Below are 20,662 nucleotides of genomic sequence, written 5' to 3'. Positions count from 1 at the left end.
ACTGCAAACATATTAAATCTTACCAAGTACTTTTGGTCCAGTTTCTGGAGCAAATATCTTAATACACTTAAAATGAGGCAAAACTAACTCACTATAATTTTACAGTGACATATCTGAGTTTGTTTTAAGTAAATAATTCCTTAATATTGATGAAAAGTTCCAACTTCTACTAGCAGATAATTTCATTATATATAACATGGGAAAAATGCCTTGTTATAAATAAAATAATCTGCCAATGGAAATAAAAAAATGTCATCAATAATAAGGAATTATTGATTTTAAAAATCTCCTATATCTTGCAGAAACTTTCATTGTAAATCAGTTTTGTCTTATTTCAAGTGAACTAAGATGTTTCTACCAGGAACTAGACAGATGTTTTGTTTTTGTTGTGTGATGGAAACCCAAACAGGTGATTCTATCAAATAATCCTAATGCATTTTAACTTCTGAATATTAAGAGAGTATAAAAATATCTAAAATGTTCAGTTTCTTATCATTGTGTCTTTAAGAGAAATCATTTAAAAAATCTTAACTGACCTGAAAATGGAAAAGTTTTGTCTGATTCAAGGTGATGATAGAAAAAAAAGTTTTGTGTTTTTAAATATTGTGACTGACTTTAACTGTGAAGTTTTTCCTTACGTCGTATTCAGTGAACTGTTTTCTACCGCAGGTATCATCATACTGACGAACTTTTCCAGATGACATGATGAACTAACAGTTGATTCTTTCTAAGTCGTCTATGAAACAATCATATTTCCAGTCCCTAAGAATAAAACCAGACGAGTATTTTCAGCCTCTGTTGTTACATTAATAAACTAAGACGGTTGTGTGACGCTGAGGGGAATTACGTGGAATATGTCCCTGTTCAGTGAGTTTATATGACATAAAGGTACGTTAGGGATTCCCTTCAGTCAGTAATCCTATAAAAAACACGTATCTTTGCAAAAGTATTTAAATTCCTTAAGCTCTTTCTAATTTTTTACATTAAATCTGCACTTTGCTGTGTTCTTTGCAAAAATTCAAAATCTTGCCAAGTACTATTGGTCTCATTTCTACAGTTAATATTTTAAAAACTTTGAGATAACTTTAATGTTCCTAACTAGTGAAAGCTGTCTGGATATTAAATAAAGCTAAATTCATATGTAATTTGTATTTTTTTTAAATTGGTATCAAAGTTGTCAAACTTTGCAGTTGATCACTGATTAAATGTGATCTGAATGGTGGAAAGTTTGAGAGTATGACTCATCTCAAAGAAACAGTGAGACACGTTGCAGAAATGTATCATATTCATGATGCAAACATGCTGATAAGATCTACTGTATGTGGAATGTTCTCTTTCATCATCTAATTAAACACATAAATGTCCACTCTTGTTCCAAACAAAGAGAAATTCAGGCAGATATAACGCATTAATTAAGTGTTTTGGGGATACAATTAGCATCAAAACTTCTGTTATCTGCGATGTTTCTCGCTGGTGTAGTTTTATCAGGATAAAGTGAATTACAATGTCATTCAATAAATCAACAATACAATAAAATGCCTTTGAAGTCAGTTAAAAATTACAACATGAAGCATTCACCTTTAATTTATGAGAAAACCATGAAAAAGGTTTCCAGGTTATTCTAATGCAGATGCTGACTTACATTCCACACACGTGAATAATTCTCCTTTAAATAACAGTCAGTGTGTCAAACAGCAGTGACTGTTCTTCAGTCTATTACAAAAGGACTAAAATACTCCACTGCTCATTCTTTGAGCCTATTTTTCCATGTTGACAGGAAGTTTGATTCCAGTCTGTCTTTCTGCACATGCTCCATTCTCTCGTTGCAGTTACAACATCATCTGCAAACGTTTTCACCCAGCAGGCAGGATTATCAGCAGTTTATGAATGAATTACTGTAAACAACATTTCTGAAGTATCCCGACCTCCATGACTCCTGCAGCACACCTCACTGCTGTCTCACCACCCTCCTACTTCTTCTTCTCAGACAAACCTTAAACTACGATGCCTTGTAGTGAATACGCTACTTTCTTGTGGTATTGAGCTTTTTATCGAGTTTATTTGTATAGCACATTTCAACAAAGCACAAAATACAAAGTCATTAACAATGAAACGTTACACTTGCCACGCAGCATCATTAACATCAAAGTGTTGTTAGTGTTTTAATATTGAGATGCAAAGCAACTTTAGATTTAAAAGAAAAACAGCAGCTAGACGTTTCTGTTCTAAGTATTTTATCTTGTTCTCTGACTATGTTTGTATGACACATCAATAGAGGATCTATTTTTTATGATCATTGGGTGAGGAATAAGTGTTTAATAATTTGCATTTCCTTTTTTTTTTTTTTTTTGGGGGCATAATTTCTGCTTTTGGTCGGCAAGAAGAGCAACAACTGCAACATGACTAATAATTTCTGTCTCACTGTCACATTCTGTCAGACAGAACTCCAGCCTTAAAGGCACCAGATCAGGAATACAAAGGATTACGTTTTCTGTAACATGGAAATTACATGCAGATATTAAAAATAAAGGAAGTCTCTAGAAATATTGATCACTGCAAACATATAAATCTTACCAAGTACTTTGGTCCAGTTTCTGGAGCAAATATCTTAACACTTAAAATGAGGCAAAACTAACTCACTATAATTTTACAGTGACATATCTGAGTTTTTTAAGTAAATAATTCCTTAATATTGATGAAAAGTTCCAACTTCTACTAGCAGATAATTCATTATATATAACATGGGAAAAATGCCTTGTTATAAATAAAATAATCTGCCAATGGAAATAAAAAAAGTCATCAATAATAAGGAATTATTGATTTTAAAAATCTCCTATATCTGCAGAAACTTTCATTGTAAATCAGTTTTGTCTTATTTCAAGTGAACTAAGATGTTCTACCAGGAACTAGACAGATGTTTTGTTTTGTTGTGTGATGGAAACCCAAACAGGTGATTCATCAAATATCCTAATGCATTTTAACTTCTGAATATTAAGAGAGTATAAAATATCTAAATGTTCAGTTCTTACATTTGTCTTTAAGAGAAATCATTTAAAAATCTTAACTGACCTGAAAATGGAAAAGTTTTGTCTGATTCAAGGATGATAGAAAAAAAAGTTTTGTGTTTTTAAATATTGTGACTGACTTTAACTGTGAAGTTTTTCCTTACGTCGTATTCAGTGAACCGTTTTCTACCGCAGGTATCATCATACTGACGAACTTTTCCAGATGACATGATGAACTAACAGTTGATTCTTTCTAAGTCGTCTATGAAACAATCATATTTCCAGTCCCTAAGAATAAAACCAGACGAGTATTTTCAGCCTCTGTTGTTACATTAAACTAAGACGGTGTGACGCTGAGGGAATTACGTGGAATATGTCCCTGTTCAGTGAGTTTATGACATAAAGGTACGTTAGGGATCCCTTCAGTCAGTAATCCTATAAAAAACACGTATCTTTGCAAAAGTATTTAAATTCCTTAAGCTCTTTCTAATTTTTTACATTAAATCTGCACTTTGCTGTGTTCTTTGCAAAAATTCAAAATCTTGCCAAGTACTATTGGTCTCATTTCTACAGTTAATATTTTAAAAACTTTGAGATAAGACAAAACTAACTTACAAATAACTTTTCAGAAACATATAGAAGCTTGTTTTCAGTCAATAATTCCTTAATATTGATTAAAAAAAATAGGTTTTGTGTTTTTTACTTGCAGATTATTTAACTTATAAGACATTTTCCCATGTGACAAGTGAAATAATGTGCCATTGGAACCAACACTTTTTCATCAATAATAAGGAATTATTGACTTTATAAAACTCCCATTTCTTGTTGAAAACTTACTTGTATGTTAGTTTTGTTTTATTTTAAATGCAAAGATATTTGAAGCAGAAACTAAACTAAACGTAATTGGTAAGATGTTGGGTTTTTGCAGTGTAGCACTTTGAAAAGTTAGATTGGCTTCTTACGGACACAAGTGAAACAGTCCAGTTTTGGCCCTGAGCAGTTGCACTTTAAAAAAATATATTTTTTACTTATTATAAAAAATCCTTTAAGCTAGTGTTTGTCTTTTCCAAACATGTTAGAATCTTTCACCAGAAAACAAAAGATTTCTTGTTTTTGGAGTGTTATATTAGGGTTTTATTAAAGACCAACAGACGGTAGTGCATCATTTTGCAGTGGAAAATAAATGATTGACGGCCTTCAAAAGCTTTGACTCACTGGAGTTTTCTTAGCTGCGCCGACTTCCCCTAAACTCTGACCTGATTAGATGAAGGCCTGTTTGTTTCCAGCTTCCTCCTGTAACACATTTTACTCCATGAGGGAGACAAGCAGCTGCCTGCAGAGTATGATAGAGCTAGTTAGCGCTGCGGTTAGCCTGAGCTAACAGGACATAAGGACATAATGACCAAAAAAGGAGTTTTCCTTTCCGTTGCCACTACTTTCATGCTCAGTGTGAAAAATTCCTTCATCGTCAACAATATTCACGTTACTAAAAAGCTGGAATGAACTGAAAGGATTAACTGCATCAATCGTGAATAATCGATTATTGAATTATTAATTGAATGGGGTGAATGGGGTCAATACACTGCAAAAACTCAAAATCTTGCCAAGTATTTTTGGTCTAGTTTTAAATGCATATGTCTTAGTTAACTTGAAATAAGACAAAAATAACTTAGAAGTTACTTTTAAGCAAGATATGAGAGATTAAGACAGTAATTCCTTAATATTGATAAAAATTACTTGTACTTGTAATAAGTGAAGTAATAATTGATCTATGATTATTATTATTTTTATCAATATTAAAAACAATTGTTTGCTCTATAATATTTATAAAATAAAAGTTCTGGTTCCAATGACAGATTATTTCACTCATAACATGGGAAAATGTCTTTCTATAAATAAAATTATCTAAAAATGGAGCTATGACATTTTTATCAATACTAATGAATTGTTGACTTAAAACAAGCTCCTTTTTTTTTTTGCTGAAAAGTTATTAATTTTGTTTTATTTCAAGTGCAAAAGGATATTTGCTCTCGAAACTGGACCAGAAACACTTGTTGAGATTTTGTGTTTTTGCAGTGTTTAACTTTAAACTTGCCTAAAGAAAACCAGGAAAAAAAACGTTTTCCTGTCGTATTTGTCTAATGAGTTGGTGCGGAGACCCAGAGGTCTCTGCACATGTCCACATTGCTCTGCATCAAACCGAACATCCAGACACACTGTGGATGATTCCCAGGGCGTGTGCCCGCGTACAGCTGCAGTTAGCAGTAATTTCCACCGAACATGTGTCTCATGACCATCCAACTTCCTATTTGTCAGCTATAAAAGATCGTCGTCCTCCGGTTCCTTCATTGCAGTTTGCAGACTTGCAGTCTTTCAGTCCTCCAGTCTTCCTCTCCTCCAGGTTTGCAGCATCATGTCGACTCTTTCTTGCAGCCGTTGGATCTTTCTGCTCATCCTGGCTGCTCTGATGCTCATCTCAGCGTCTGAAGGTAAAAACTGGATGTTTTCTGTTCTAACTGAAATAAATATGAGAATCTTCTTATCCAATATATTTATTTACTTAGCTTATTTTCTTTTTCTTTCATTTTATGCTTTCTAATGTTTATTTTTTTTAAAATTAAATTCTCCTTACTTTATTTTAGTTTTCTTCCAATTGCAATTTTGATGGAAAAGTAAAAGTTTGGAGTATTTATACAAGATCTTCAACAAAATTCCTGCAGAGGCTTTGAAACATTTTCTGATCAGAGTAAAATAATAAAATCACTCTCTGCACTGCAAAACACAAAATCTTGCTGATTTTTTGGTCCAGTTTTAGTTTTAAATATCTTAGTTCACTTGAAATAAGACAAAACTAACTTACAAGTAACTTTTCAGCAAGATATAGCAGCTTACTTAAAGTAAATAATGCCTTAATATTGATAAAAAACTACTTATTAAACACGCAGATTATTTCAGTTATAGTAAGATATTTTCCCATGTTTTAAGTGAAATAATCTGCCAGTGAAACTAACACTTTTTAAATTAAAATTAAGACATTTTTTGACTCAAAACAAGCTCTTACATCTTACTGAAAAGTTACCTGTAATTCAGTTTTGTCTTATTTCCACCATATTAACATATTCGCAGTAAAAACAAAGATCAACTCAGTATAAGGTTTAGTTTTGCAGTAAAAATGTCAGATTTTGGATGAAAAAAGTACTTAACATTTTAAAAGAAAAGCTTTGCAGAAAATCAACCGATCTCAGTAATCTGGAGATGCAGGAAAGTCAAATTAGTTAGTTTATAAAGAGCCAAAACTGTATAAAAATAATGACGTTAAATTTATTTTCTACCATGATTTATTTTAACAGAGTAAATTAACAAATTAATTAGGAAATCTGAACCTTAAAATGTTAAAATAATTAAGAGAAAAACCCAAAAAGTTTATTTAATGTCGTCGTAAGAAGAGGGCGGCGGCAGCAGGGAGTTGTGGGAGCCGTTGCCATGGCGACAGTCATTGAGCCTGACTGCTTGTTCCTCTGCGTGCTGTTCAAGTGATCTTCTCCCCCATCATAAAGCTGAACTGCTGCGAGAAGCTCACCAACAGAACCTTCCCCAGAACCAGAGAGTGCTACGAACAGAACCGGCTGGACTGCCAGACGCACGCCTTCAGGTAGGACAGGCGGACGAAACGGGCCTCCGTGTGTCTGGTGCTGCTCTCACTGCTTCTGCTCCGTCTAGAATCAAGAGCCAGAGGGGAACGTGGAGGTGCATCGACCCAAACTCTGAGGAACTCCGACAAAAACTGGCAAAGGTGAGAATCTGAAAACTGACGTCAAAGAAAAACGACAAAATCACATAAATTACCACATTATTCTTTGTAAAACAAGAAAAAGTATCATTTATCAATGGAAACTTTTAAAGTTCATGATTGATAGAAAACCCAATAAGTAAATTAATTTAGCAAACGAAACAATCTGAAAATAAGAAATTTAAATTTCATGAATTGCTACACTGCAAAAATACAAAGTATTTTAGTGCTAGTTTGGATTGAAAATATCTCAGAGATTGATCAATAACTCATTAATATAAATTTGTAAATTTGATGGTGTTTTTATATATGTTGAATAGCATCCAGATGTTTTTATGTATTTTTCTTTTAAAATATTTTACCAGCTGATCAGTGACTGCAGTCCATCACATTGTCTCTGTTTTAAATAAAATAAATCATTAATATTAGAAGATACTTGAAGATTATTTCACTTACAACATGGGAACAATTTTAACCATCCTGCAAAAATATCCATTAACATTTTTACATTTTGGGACGTTTCAACCAGAAACTTTAAGGTAATTTTAAAAGATTTAACATGAAAGAACAAGACAAAGTCGATCTTAACTGTGAAAAGGAAGGAAAATCATATCTGGTTTGTAACATTTCAGTTGTTTAACAAATTTGGCTTTTAAGGAATAAAAATTAATATTTTAAAAACAAATACTCACTAATTTCCTTCAAAAGTTAATATAACTCACAGCTGAAGGGTTGATCAGAAGTAATCTTTACAAAAACTAATCAATCAAACAGGAAAGTGCAACATTGAGCTGAATGTCTGAATGTTTCTAACTAAATGTTTTCATTTCAGGGACAGATAACCTGCCCTCCTGACATCTCCAGTCCAGAATAAATCCTGAGATTTGCAGAACAAACCAGTGGAGAAGCTTCTCTCAACATCAGTGAATGTTTTTAAAATGTAATTTATTTTATTTATTTATTTGATATTCATTTTTTCTTAAAATGTGATATTTTTTTTTGTAAGTTTCAGAAATGGAAGAGCTGTTATTTTTATAAACTTCAAAGTGAGAAATACATGTTAAAAGTACTATTTTGTGTTTTTGTTCTTTTCACCAATAAATGTTATAAAAACACAACTGGGTAAGTTTTTAAAGCACACAGCCAAAAAAAAAAACACTTTGAGTTTCAGTGTATAATCTGATAACATCACAAGAGGCTGACCAACCAGGGTTAGCTTTAATAAATACACTTTCATTCTTAAGGATTTTCATTTTATCAATCAACTCTGTTCCCCAGAGGAAGACGATTTAGAAAAATAAAAAGATTAAATAGCGAGAATTCAAATTACAAACCGTTAATTCTCACATTCTCACATTATAAGTCATTTTGATCCAGATGACAGAAACAAGGAGACANNAATCATCTTAAATTAAAACTGAGTAATCTTTGAAGTTCCATCTGGGACTTGAGTCGGTTTTTTTATCTGTTCTCTCTGTATCAGCCATGTTCGTTTACTTTGGTTCTGTCCTTTATTAGTAATTCTGCTTTAATCATGTGCTAGTTGATACTCTGGATTAAAGTTTAGTCATTGTGATGTGGATCAAAAGCAACTTTCAGGTGCATACCGCCACCTACTGTTCATGAGTGTGCAGCAACACAACGTTACATCCATTCATTTTTATTTTTAATTTAGTATTCTGCTGCTTTGCTAAAACCTATAAACATCCACCATGTTTCCTTCAGTTCCCAGTAAAACTCCAGTCCTTCTTCTTTTCTTTCAGGGTCTTTCAGGTTTTATGATTCATCAATAATTGATCTACATTTTCTTTCACATTTATCATTATTTTTCCTCCCAATAGACATAAAATGTCGTTTAAATAAGTATGACCTGCTCTTAATCTCATCATAATCCTTCCACTCTCCACTAATATTTTTAATTAATGCTTTTGTACTTTATATAAACTCCTCCTTGTACTTCATCCAGCTTGACATATCTACGTCTTACTCTAATAACTGTTCCTCACCTTCCTAAATGAATGAATGTATAACTACAAATTATTTGAAAACCAAACAAAACATATAAATAAATAAAAACTGGAAACGTACATATATAAGCCGCTGGAATCTCCGCCGCTCTCGGTTTTCCATAAGGAAGCAGCAGAGGGCAGTAGAGAGCTGTGTCCTGATAAATGCAGCCCTATTAGGACGCGGCCCTCCGTCTCCAACGCCGAACCATAGTTGTTCATGCCGAGTTATTTCCCTCTTGTACTGCCAGATCGGTCGCCCTCAACTTAAAAGTTGCATCATATGAGTTTGAAGAAATTTCTCCGTCGTGCCTGCTGCTAGCATGTAAATCAATCAATCAATCTTTATTCCAGACCAAAAAGGTCCATAAAAAAAGGAAATAAGAGAAAAATAATAAAATAAAAATAAAAAAAAAAAAATAAAAAACAACATACACGAGTCACAAATAAATGATGACACCAAGTTTCCACAATCTGAGAAAACTCACTGTACTAAAAAGATTACTAAAATGCAAATATTATGCATGACACAGAAAATCTACACATACACTACATGAATCCTGAGCACAGCTGCGCATGTGAACATCATTATGTACAAACAAGGCTAGCACTGCTCCATCAGCACTCTGAGTAGGCCCATCCGTCATGTAGCCACATAAAGTTCTGCAGGCTACTGTTGTACTCGCCACAGATGGCCGTGTAAAGTGAATGCAAAAAGCTAAAAAGAGCTATCTTCACTGAGGATGAACACATACAAACTTCTGACCAAAGATAGCTGTGCATACATCAACAATACTGCCTACGAAGTCACAACATCAGACAGGTCATCAGTTATGTAATGTCCCAAAATTAATTCATTGCATCGTTGAGGACAATGCCAATAAAGAAATCAGGGTTACAGAGCTTACTGCCACTCTAACAATCATAACATTGCTTTAGCATTATAGATTCAAAGTCACAACCATTGGGAACAGACCCTAAAGTTGAAGCCAGCACATATGACTTAAGATACCAAATCATCTGCATACATTATGATGATTATGCGCACCAACTATACAGCCTTTACAACAATTCAGGCGCTTGATAGTTCATCCATGTAGATTTAAAAAGTAAGGGACAGTAAGAAAAGAGCACTTTCTTCTTGATTCCAATTGACTTCCAATGATTCACTCCGCTAAAGCCCCCTGCGGTGAAGAAAAAACCGCAGAAAAACCGCACCGGGCTATAACCCACAAAGCGAAGGAAAAAGTAGCTGCTTCTAGTCCGAAAAATACGGTAAATGTTAACACTACAAGAACTAGATAATAAGGTCAGGAAAAAGTTTTAATTAAGAAAATAAAATTACGAGGTTTAGGGAAGGAGCGGAAACCAGAACATGTAGATGTGATGTTATGGTTCAGTGTTTTTCACTTCAGTTTAAAATTAAGAAACGTAAACACCAAGTCTGACAGAGCGGCAGCTAATGCACCACAGCGACACGGGGCCTGGGAGGGCGGCATGGTCCCGGCCCCAGGCCCGGGCCCAGGCCCGTCCCCGTCCCCGTCCCCGTCCCCGTCCCGGCCTGCTGGGGCCCCGATGGGAATCAGGACAGGACTTCAGGGATCCAAGCCTCTGTCCCGACTGAGGAGAGCCGGAGCAGGCGGCTCTACTCTCCTGATAAAACACCCAGATGAGCTGACTGTGTGTGTTTAGTCAGGTTGCTAAAAACTTTACAAGATTTTAGTGATGAATCTGTTTTATGGTCATATTTTAGTCACATTTAAATCCATACTTTGACTGGACCAACCTCTCCTGTGTTTGTAGTGAGCCATCAAAATCACTTGTTGACGTGTTTTGAATGTTTTCCCCTCAGTTACGCTGATAATTAGGAGGTCATGGTGCCGTAATGAGCTGATTCACATCTGCCAAACTATTTCAGATAACATGACCAAACAGCAGCTCAGTGTTTGTGGTGGTCATCTAGGAAACGGGAAGGGAATCACCAACATTTCTGACTTACTTCCTCCCACTCAGAAGAAAAAACGCTCCAGAAATAAAACATGCCATTTATTTTTAGCCTCCGCTGCTAATAAACTCACTTAGAGACGGTTTTAGATGTGTGACTGAGGGGAAATACTTGAGAACATTATGCAAATATGTGGCTCAGAAATAATCTGAATTTTTCCTGAGTGATGAAACCAGCTAAGCTTAAGACACTTTTAAATCCCTGACGTACAAATATTCTTCCTTCAGACAAGCTAAGAAACCATAAAAACACAATATTGATATGAAAACTGATGAAATTTGTTCTGGTTGAGCAGAAAATATTTAAAACTAATTTGGAAAAGTTTAAACAATCAAGAATTAAACACTAGAGTGACTGAAACTTCAGCATTGATTTAGCAAAAAGATAAAATATATAACCAACTATGTTGGTCTAGTTTTAACTTATAAAGTGGGAAAAAGTCTTTTAGTACTTAGAACTTTTCTGAATCAATATTGGTGAATCATTTACTTACAAAAGCTCTTACTTCTTGGTGAAAAGTGATTTTTAAGTTAGTTTTGTCTTATTAAGTGTACTAAGATATTTACGCTAGAAGCTAGACCATAATACTAGGTAAGAGTTTATGTTTTTACAGTGTAGTTTCTATATTATTTCACTTTCAACATGGGAAAAACATTTTGTTTATTCTGTCAATAGTACTTTTTCATCAATATTAATGAATTGTTTACTTATGTCTCATGTTGTAAATTAGTTTTGTCTTATTTTAAGACATTTACAGTAAAAACTAGACTAAATAGATGTGGTAAGATTTTGGTTTTTTGGAGCGTATCACTAAAAATATCAGTGGAAAAAGTGCTAAAAAATATTAAAAGAAAAGTTTCTCAGAAAGATAATTAACTGACCCCAGTAATCTGAAGACCAGGAATGTCAATTTTTATAACTGTAAAAGCATAATATTCAATATATCTTCCATCATTACTTGTTTTAACTGAGTAATTTCTCTTCATATATTTAGCAAATCTGAACCTTAAAATGTTAAAAGAAATGGACAGAAAACATTTTACAACCATCCTCTGCTCTGTTTATGTTCAGTTCCAGGTTTGTGTTGATTAAACTCCATCAAAGGCTTTTTAGATCAAACTTTCAAATAAAAGTAAAACCTAACAGCTGTGACATTTGCTTTACTCAGAACCACAACAAATTTAAATATCCATTTCCTTTTGTTAATGGAGCCGCAGCCTGAACCAGTCATGATGTCACAAACTGTTTTTATTCTGGTGGTTTGAATACATCAGAGAACCACAGGTAGCCAATCAGCTCTGCTGCATCAAACCAAATCATATATGGACATAGCATGGAGGGTGAGGGGTCTTTTTGGTGTGTGTGTGTGTGTGTGTGTGTCTGCTCATTGCTGCTCTTACTTATTGTTTCCACTGCAGACGTGTCCCATGACAACACAGCTTCCTATTTTTCTGCTATAAAAGATCGTCATCCTCTGGTTCCTTCATCGCAGCTCCAGAAGCGAAGCAGCTTTCAGACGTTCAGAGTTTCAGACGTTCAGAGTTTCAGACGTTCAGAGTTTCAGACGTTCAGTCTTCCAGACGTTCAGAGTTTCAGACGTTCAGTCTTCCTCTCCTCCAGGTTTGCAGCATCATGTCGCCTCTTTCTTCCAGTCGCTGGATCTTCCTGCTCAGTCTGGCTGCTCTGATGCTCATCTCGGCGTCTGAAGGTAAAAAATACCCAAAATATTCATTCAGTTTTCTCTTCTGTGTGAATTTTTCTTTAATTTATGAATTAAGAATTTGATCTGGATGAAATTCAGGTAATTTTTTAAAAAAGAAACTGTTTTTTTAAAAAAGTTTTTAGATAATTTCTTCTTTTTGTTCTATATTTAATTTTTGTTTCATAATTCTTTCCCATTTCTGTCAATTTAATTTAGTTTTAAATTAAATAACATTTTTAACTTGCGGATTAAAAATCAGCTTAGACACATATATAAAGAAAATGCAGGATTGTAAATTTAAAATGAATTATATCATATCTTGTTATTTAAGAAAAAAGAAAAATCTGGCGAATACTTTACTCAGGGAAACGGCTCCAGTTCAGATGTTTCATTTTTACAGTGTTTTAATTAAGAAAAGTGATTGTGATGATTAATGTGACTTTCTTTCTTTCTTTCTGTTTCTCTCTCTCTCTCTCTCTCTCTCTCTCTCTTTCTCTCTCTCTCTCTCTCTTTCTCTCTCTCTCTCTCTGTCGGATGCTGCAGGAGGCTGGTTCCAGGCTCTGCCCTGCTGGGAGGCCTGCATCTTCCCTAAGAAACAAAACATCCAGACCTGCTTCGAACAGAGACCACGAACAGACTGCGCGACGCACGGCTATGTGTAAGCAGGACGGGATTTTAGTTCTGGTTCTGATATTAGACCCATTATTAAAAACGACTGTTTTAAATGTCTTTTTTCTGTTTTTAGGGTTACAACCGAGAACGGCAAAACGATTTGCATTAAAGGACACACACACTGGATCAAAAAGATGATTGCAGATGTAAGTTTGGGGTTTTCAAGCTTCATTATCTCATGATGAACTTACATGATAAAGAACATTAAGAATTTATGTTAAAACATAAAAATTCTGACTGATATTAGAAATCATAATGTTTTATTTAAAGATTTGTAGCTAAAGATGTGACATTAACATAATTCAGTGAAAAGGAACTAAATATTTAACATTTACTCAAATAATCTATATATGACATTTAAGACTAAAGTTTAATTTTCTTCAGTTTTTGCCTTTTTTAAACACTTTCTGTGAGATATGTAGGAGGTTTGGATTAAAACGACCCACAGTGTTCATATGAACACTAAATATTAACTTCCAGTGCCATGAGTTTGGTTGTGACAATGTGCAATTTTTTTAAATGTGCACAAAAGAATATAAATATATTTACATTTGAAGAAGGAGTGTAAAGGTTCAACTCTGTCGACCATAAAATCATCAATCAAATCTCAAATTGATCAGGAAACGTTGGACTTCACCTGACTGAAATAATATTTTAACAAGTTTTACCATTTTTACGTGATTGTTTAAAATTTTAAACTGTTTTTTTTTTTTTTTTAAATCTTAGCTGGAGAATATTCAATGATATCACAATGTAGCTTCTAAACCTCAGAAATATTCTGAAACTTTTTACATTTAATCTCATTTAATGCTCACACCTGCATCTCCACATTTACAACTTTCACCTCAAATATGTCACTCATATTTGTAGCACTTATATTTTTCTGTTAAATCACCCGGAGCGCCGAGGGTGGACATTTTGATTCACTCCATTATATTTCAGCTCAGTTTTTCTCTTGAAGCAGGAATAAAGTTTCTCTTTAACTTGTTTTAAACATTTATCGCTCATAAAGCTTCACACACACGTCCACCAGACGCTTCTAAATGTTCACAGTTGTTTTAAATTCAGCTGATAGTTTTTACACAGAACCGGTTTGTTTGAACCCGAGATGCTTCTTCCTCCTTCCCCTTGGCGACGCAGAAATCACCATGGCAACCGGTGACTTTGCGTTTTCTCCCTTTCTTGTGTTAGATCATGTAGAAAGCTCTGCTGTAGAAAACCGACCCACAGTTGAGCAACGTTGACCGTGTTAGCATGACTAACGGAGGGAAGTGTCGGGTTTTGGGTGTTGGCTGCATCAGCAACAAAATAAAATATCTTCAAAAGCGTTTTAGTTAGAGCCAAGAAGCAAGAGAAAAATCTAATTTTAATGGCAGATTGTTTAATGCTTGTTTAATGATTTTTTTTAATGCTGTAATGACTTCTCAAGCATTTCTTCTTGTTGTTTTTCTCCTTTCAGGGACACCTGAACTGTCCTCCTGACATCTCTGATCCTTTATGAGTCCTGGGATCTGAAGAAGTTTGAAAAGCTCTGAGCCTTTTCCACTCAAATACTTCTGGTCAATATTTTCATGAGTGTATTTAAAACTTAAATGTGGCTTATTTTGGATTTATTTAAATAAAAAATATGACAATTTATTTTATTTTTGTCTAAATTTGTAATAAGCTAAAAGAATTGTGCATCCGTTATTTTTGTAACCTTAAATAAAACTGGATTATTTTTAACCCAATGTTGTATTTCCTTCACTGATAAAGATACAAAGATAATAAAATCAGTTGGGACATGAAATGTGGTTTTTCAGTGCAGACTTTCACAAAAATAATGTTTTTTAAACTGAGCTTGAAAAGAGAAACTGCTGTGTGAGTTCAGGCAAAACAAACAGACAAAAAAAAACTATTTACACAAAACAGAAAACCATAAAAGAATCCAACATAAACCAAAAAACAAAAACAAGTTCTGGTTGCTACATCAAACCCGACTCACCATGTTCCAGATGTAAAGACGAGGAGGGATATGCTATAGCATATAGTTATTGTGCTCAGTGGGAAGCCAGCTACTGTTAGCATAACAAGCTAGCAGCATTGAAACATGTTCACCATCAGCGGTTTTAAACATTTAATTAACAAACAGAAGTGAATAAACAGCTTATTGCTACATTTTGAGAAAGTGGCTGTCAAAGCTGCTGCTGAGCTGTAACCACTCACACCTGATCGTCATCACCCGGATCCCCAGCTGCTGCCATATAAGGACGGATCTTCCCCCTGCAGGCGTTAGATTGTTGTGAAACCCTGAGCTGTAACACTTTCAGGCCTGCTGTAGTAACTTGAGCTGTAACACTTTCAGGCCTGCTGTAGTAACTTGAGCTGTAACACTTTCAGGCCTGCTGTAGTAACTTGAGCTAACTGCCCAGTAACTAACCTGTCTGTCTCTTCCTTCTGTCTAGTTGCCTCTCCTGTCCCTGATCCTGACCCCCACCTCTGGTTTTGGACCTCCCGGCTTCGACCCCCTGTCTGTCTGACCCTGAGATCTGGAACCTGTTTTGACCTGGATTTGGACCTGCTGGCTCTGAGCCCCCTGTCTGTCTGACCCCGAGATCTGGAATTGCCTGACCCTGATTTGGATTCCCTGGTTCTGACCCCGGCCTGTCTGAACAAGAAATAGTTTATCTCCTAAATAAACACCTGTTTTTGTATTCGCTGTTCAGTCCCTGCGTCCATCAGTTCCTGAATGTGACAGTGGCAGCCATTTTGGATTTTTAGATTGGAGACATCCTGCTTTTCACATTTAGCCCATGTTTTACACTGAAAAATGTTGCCTAATTTTTAGTGTGAATGTTTTAATACACTTGAATTAAGAGAAAAATAACCTAAATGTAACTTTTCAGCAAGATTATAAGCTTGTCAATAATTCTTGAATATAGATCAAACAGTACTAGTTCAGAATTATTCACTAAAAACAAAATATGCCAAAGGACCTAGTGCTTTTCTTACATTTATATTCAAGAATTATTGATTTAAAAGCTGAATTATCTTGCTGAAAAGTCATTTTTAAGCCAGCTTCATCTAGTTTTAAGTGCAGTAAGACATTTGCCTAGGCAAAAATACGTACAAGTTTTATTTGTGCCTTTTTCAAGCTGGATGTCTCATTAAAAATGGAAATACACAATTAAACTGCACACTCTAACCAAACATACTCAGAAAAGAAATCCCCTCACACCTCTTCATTTCCTATTTATTGGTCCTTCCGAAAAAGAAATCACAAAAAAATGTCTTTAAATAAAAAGCTTAAACTGAGCTTTATAAACTGAAGCACTGTCTGCTGTAAACTTGGCTGTTTAACTTGTCCAGTTGTGTTTTGCTTCAGTTGAAGTAAAGCTTCATCATCTTGTGTTTGAGTGGAGGTACGTGTTAGTTATCGCTGCTTTATTTAGATTTTTCTGTTCTGTACCTCCTCATGTCTCATTTCCATGGAAAAAAAAGTTTTCAATCTGATAACTTGTTATTTGCGACACTATTTAAATGCCTCTTAGTGACGCAGCAGTTTTGGTGAAGGTATTTCAGCGCTGCGGTGTGACTGTGTGGCTTGTTATCTGCCAACCCATTTCTCTGCAAACACACTCATTACTTTTAGCATCTTTTCTTGTTCAGCTATCATTGCCCAACACTACAGTTCCTGTTTTTTGCTTCATGCTCACTAATTAAAGAAACGTAAACTTTGGCAGAAGCTGCACTTAGCAGATTATCAGCAGAGATTAACTGGGTTTACTGGAGAGTGAAACATCTTTCACTGAAACATTTCTTTTATTTTTGGGCCTCCTCACTCTGCCACTCGTTGGTTATTGATTAAAAGTTTGGGTTTGTTTTACTTTTTGGTGTCTTTTCACCCACAGATGGCAAATCATTGAGATCTAAAGAGTTGATTATAAATCCAAACTGAAAACTGTTCAAACAGATCAAGCTGGATTCTAGTACCAGGATGAAATATCGTTTTTTTTTCTTATTGGAAATAAAGTTTTAAAACAGTTCAGCGGTCATTAAGTTAAATTTCTTTGACCTAAGTGACCTATTATGCTTCTTTGAAGAGGTTAGGATGGGCCTATGGCCTCTACAAAGCAGGTTTGTTACATTTCTTAGATAATGAGATTCTAGTTTATTTTCAGTTCCTTTCAGAATAAAATGCTTTAGGCCCTCCTGTGTCTTTAAATCCAAATAAGCTGCTGCTGGCCACGACCCCCAACACAACGTTTACTACGTGGAAATGGCTGCAAAGAGATGCACTATTATACAGTCTTTGAAAAGCAGAAGTGGAACCTTCTGCGCAATCAACTAAAAAGCAGCAAGTGGTTTCTGGACGGCAAATCAACAGCAAAGCACTTGTCTTTTCCAGCAGCCATACAACGGTAAAACTAGCTGACCAAACGTGCCAGAACTCTGCCGGGGTTGCCAGGCAACAAGGCAGGGCTTGGCTGGGGTTGCTAGGCAACACCACAGTGCCCGTAGCTTATTTTAAAGACACCAAAAACAAACTGATTATTGTCAAAAAATGGCTAGGAGATTTTTAAAAAGTGTTTGAGCTGCTTTTAGAAGCGATGGAAACCCAAAATAAAAATGTAAAAATGCACAAAATGTAAATTTTACATAGTGGGTCTACTTTAAATAACTAAATAAATTTTAAGCAGCAAATGGGTCCATTTCAGTTCTACACAGAACCAGGTGTAGTGAAACTTTTGACTATTCACAGATTTTTTAAAATCTAAAATGCAGCTGGGGAAGTTGAAACAGCAGAGGAAGGTTTTAAAACCATTTACTCAGGGAAGCCAAATACAAATGCAGCACACTTTTCAGATATTTATCTTCTTTTTGTAAAACTAAGCGTTCCTTCTGCTTCACAATCACATTGAGGTTTGAGGTTTTAACGTGACAGACAGAGGAAATGCTTAAAAGGTGTGAAAACCTTTGCAATCTAATGGCCTCAGAGTAAAGGAAGCTTTCGTTTATTAACGCTTTTCTTTTCTGTAAAGGTTAAAAAGTGTGAGATATGTTTATTCTTACATTCCATTATTGTAACCATTTTGGCCACTGATAGTTAAAGTTCGGTTTAATTTGTCGACAGTGACGGGTCAATGTTTTTTTGGGACGTCGCATCATGTTCCGCCTCTCTGGGTTTCCACCAAACTGGTTTCAGAGCTAAACTGGTGCTGCAGTTTGGTTTCCACCAATGAGGCGCCAGGCCAGTCAAGAGGAACTTACTGCAGGTTGAAGGTCGTCTTTAAAACTAAGACCTGCTGAATTTGGTACCAGAATCAGGTCAAATTTATCTATAAATCAGATTTAATCCAATGAGCCAGGATGGGAATTTAAAGATAAACATAAAAACATCCAGTCAGACATTGAAGGAGATTATTTACAGGATTTATGTTGACAGCATAAACAGATTAATACAGATGGTTCATGTTATAATAATCAGGAATTATGTATAAATTATACAGAAGAGAACCAGGAATAGAACCTTGTGGAACACCATGAGACACATTTACCTGCAATTGTACTGGCTAGCGTGTTTATAACAACAACAACAACAACAACAACAACAACAACAACAATAATAATAATAATAATAATAATAATAATAATAATAATAATAATAATAATAATAATAATAATAATAATAATAATAATATATATTGAATTATTTACATTTCCTTCACCTGAATCTGGAACAAATTACATAAAAATTATAATTTCTCTCTGCAGCAACGATTTACTGTTAAATTAGTGGAGCTTTTATTATTATTTGATCAAATTGATTGAAAACAGAAACTTTAGACTCAGTTCGTCCTGAAGGAACCACTGGAGGTTTGTTGGCGCCCTCTAGTGGTTATATCCAATGTAATAATCCACCTTTATTTCAAATAAAAATATAAAAGCTGACTTTTCCTTTGTCTTTTATGCCCAGGTTTATAGATTATCCATGTGTGATTTTTAAGCAACACTTTTTAATCAACATTTTTAAGATTTAATATTAAAATCTAATTTCACACCATTTGTGAAACAAAAAAGCATCGCACTTTTCTTTCATGTTTTTCTATGTCCAAGTCTTTCAAGATTGAGAAAAATTTGTGAAAATTACTTTTGACATCACTGTTATGTACACATGTAGAAGTCTGTAATATAAGCTATAATAACTGTTAAATAGTTTTAGTTTTGTGATGCTGATGTATTTTATCTACTGCATCAGACAAACTGATTGAAAACAGAAACTTTACTCAGTTCGTCCTGAAGGAATCAGTCGAGGTTTGTTGGCGCCCTCTAGTGGTGATACCCAGTGTTTAAATATTACAGATTTATTTCATGACTTTTCTTCATTTTTTCAAACCAAGATTTAGATAATCATGAGTACATGTTGTACAAAATGCTAAAATAATTTATTTATATTATATTTAATATAAATGCATCATCTCTCAAGTACCTGTAAAAAATATATGAATATATATTCAACTTTTTAAAATATTTTTCTATGTCTTTCAAGGTTAAGAAAAATGAGTGGAAATTACTTTTGATGTCACTGTTATGAAGAAACATAGTCCTAAAAATCTTTAATATAAACTATAGTCACAAGTTTTGTGATAATTGCTGAGATATTTTATGTGCAGCAAACATAATTCTCAGTCTTGTTTCAAACATGTCCAAACCAAACCTCACGATCTGCCATCCTGAAACCTTTACTGCAGCATATCACCTAAAAAATTTCACATGTGGATACCCATAAACATTTACATGAAATACCTCACAATTTCCACTAACCTCTTTAATTTCAAGATGGCTGCTGTTTCTGAGCCTTTTACACCAATTATATTACCCATTTCCATAACTTGGATGACCTTTATGTCACATTATGATTTGATTGATTTTGGTCGTCGTACTCAGACAACTTTAAAATATTATGAAGCAAAATCTCACATCGGACGTCGAGTGGAAGGAGATGAAGCTGTGACAGACAGTCTGTCGTAACAGAAAAATATAATGATAAAATAAGTTATATTGCTATTTTCACCCTGTGGTTTGTACTGCAAAGTTTTTATTTTTTATTCAGCTTAACCAATTTTGATATTTTTTTCTTCAAAGTCGTCGAATTTTCTCATTTTTCCATTCAAATGCTGAAGTGAAGCCGGTGAGGCAGCAGCGAGTCGAGCCTCACCTGGATTGATGAACCTCTAACTTCACTGGTTACCATTATATGGGAGCAGCTCCTCCTGTCTGTACGTCACCAATAAAATGGATAAAAAACATTTAACATATGAACTGATTTTCCATAATTTAGCTCATGTATAAAATGTACAGTTTTTTATTACCACCACCAACTGTGTGTAACGTGTTTCGTGTGCTGAGGATCAGAAACGGCAGAGAACAGAAACTGCATTAAACCTGCCGTTCAACACAATGACGTCATGAAAACTGTCTGACGCCTCGTTGTCCTGCTGC

The 20,662-nt window shown here is 34.7% G+C and overlaps 1 protein-coding gene and 2 long non-coding RNA genes across 4 annotated transcripts; 2 read left to right on the top strand and 1 right to left on the bottom strand.

Moving 5' to 3' along the window:
• Positions 1-4,763: 4,763 nt before the first annotated feature.
• On the top strand, positions 4,764-14,905 carry LOC145549478 (uncharacterized). 2 transcript variants are annotated; one of them, XM_081601997.1, is made up of 4 exons: positions 4,764-5,494; positions 13,052-13,166; positions 13,254-13,326; positions 14,640-14,905. In XM_081601997.1, exons 1-4 carry the CDS (start codon positions 5,419-5,421, stop codon positions 14,679-14,681), a joined length of 306 nt encoding a protein of 101 aa, XP_081458123.1. In that variant the 5' UTR covers positions 4,764-5,418; the 3' UTR covers positions 14,682-14,905. The 2 variants fall into 2 exon arrangements, with proteins under 2 accessions (XP_081458123.1, XP_081458122.1); XM_081601996.1 differs by lacking the exon at positions 4,764-5,494 and adding an exon at positions 12,396-12,514.
• Positions 6,544-7,907, top strand: LOC145549479 (uncharacterized). Its single transcript, XR_014085471.1, has 3 exons — positions 6,544-6,657; positions 6,726-6,798; positions 7,628-7,907. It is a non-coding gene; the product is annotated as an uncharacterized LOC145549479 (long non-coding RNA).
• Positions 6,550-15,938, bottom strand: LOC103456723 (uncharacterized). The gene is made up of 3 exons (XR_532307.2): positions 15,165-15,938; positions 12,207-12,508; positions 6,550-6,813 (listed from the first exon to the last, which is right to left on the bottom strand). It is a non-coding gene; the product is annotated as an uncharacterized LOC103456723 (long non-coding RNA).
• Between the last annotated feature and the right edge of the window lie 4,724 nt (positions 15,939-20,662).

Source organism: Poecilia reticulata, chromosome 20 (assembly GCF_904066995.2).
Source record: "Poecilia reticulata chromosome 20, P_reticulata-male-v2, whole genome shotgun sequence".
Taxonomy (NCBI): domain Eukaryota; kingdom Metazoa; phylum Chordata; class Actinopteri; order Cyprinodontiformes; family Poeciliidae; genus Poecilia; species Poecilia reticulata.
The sequence above is the reverse complement of the archived record's forward strand: the minus strand, read 5'-3'. Positions and strand labels throughout refer to the sequence as shown.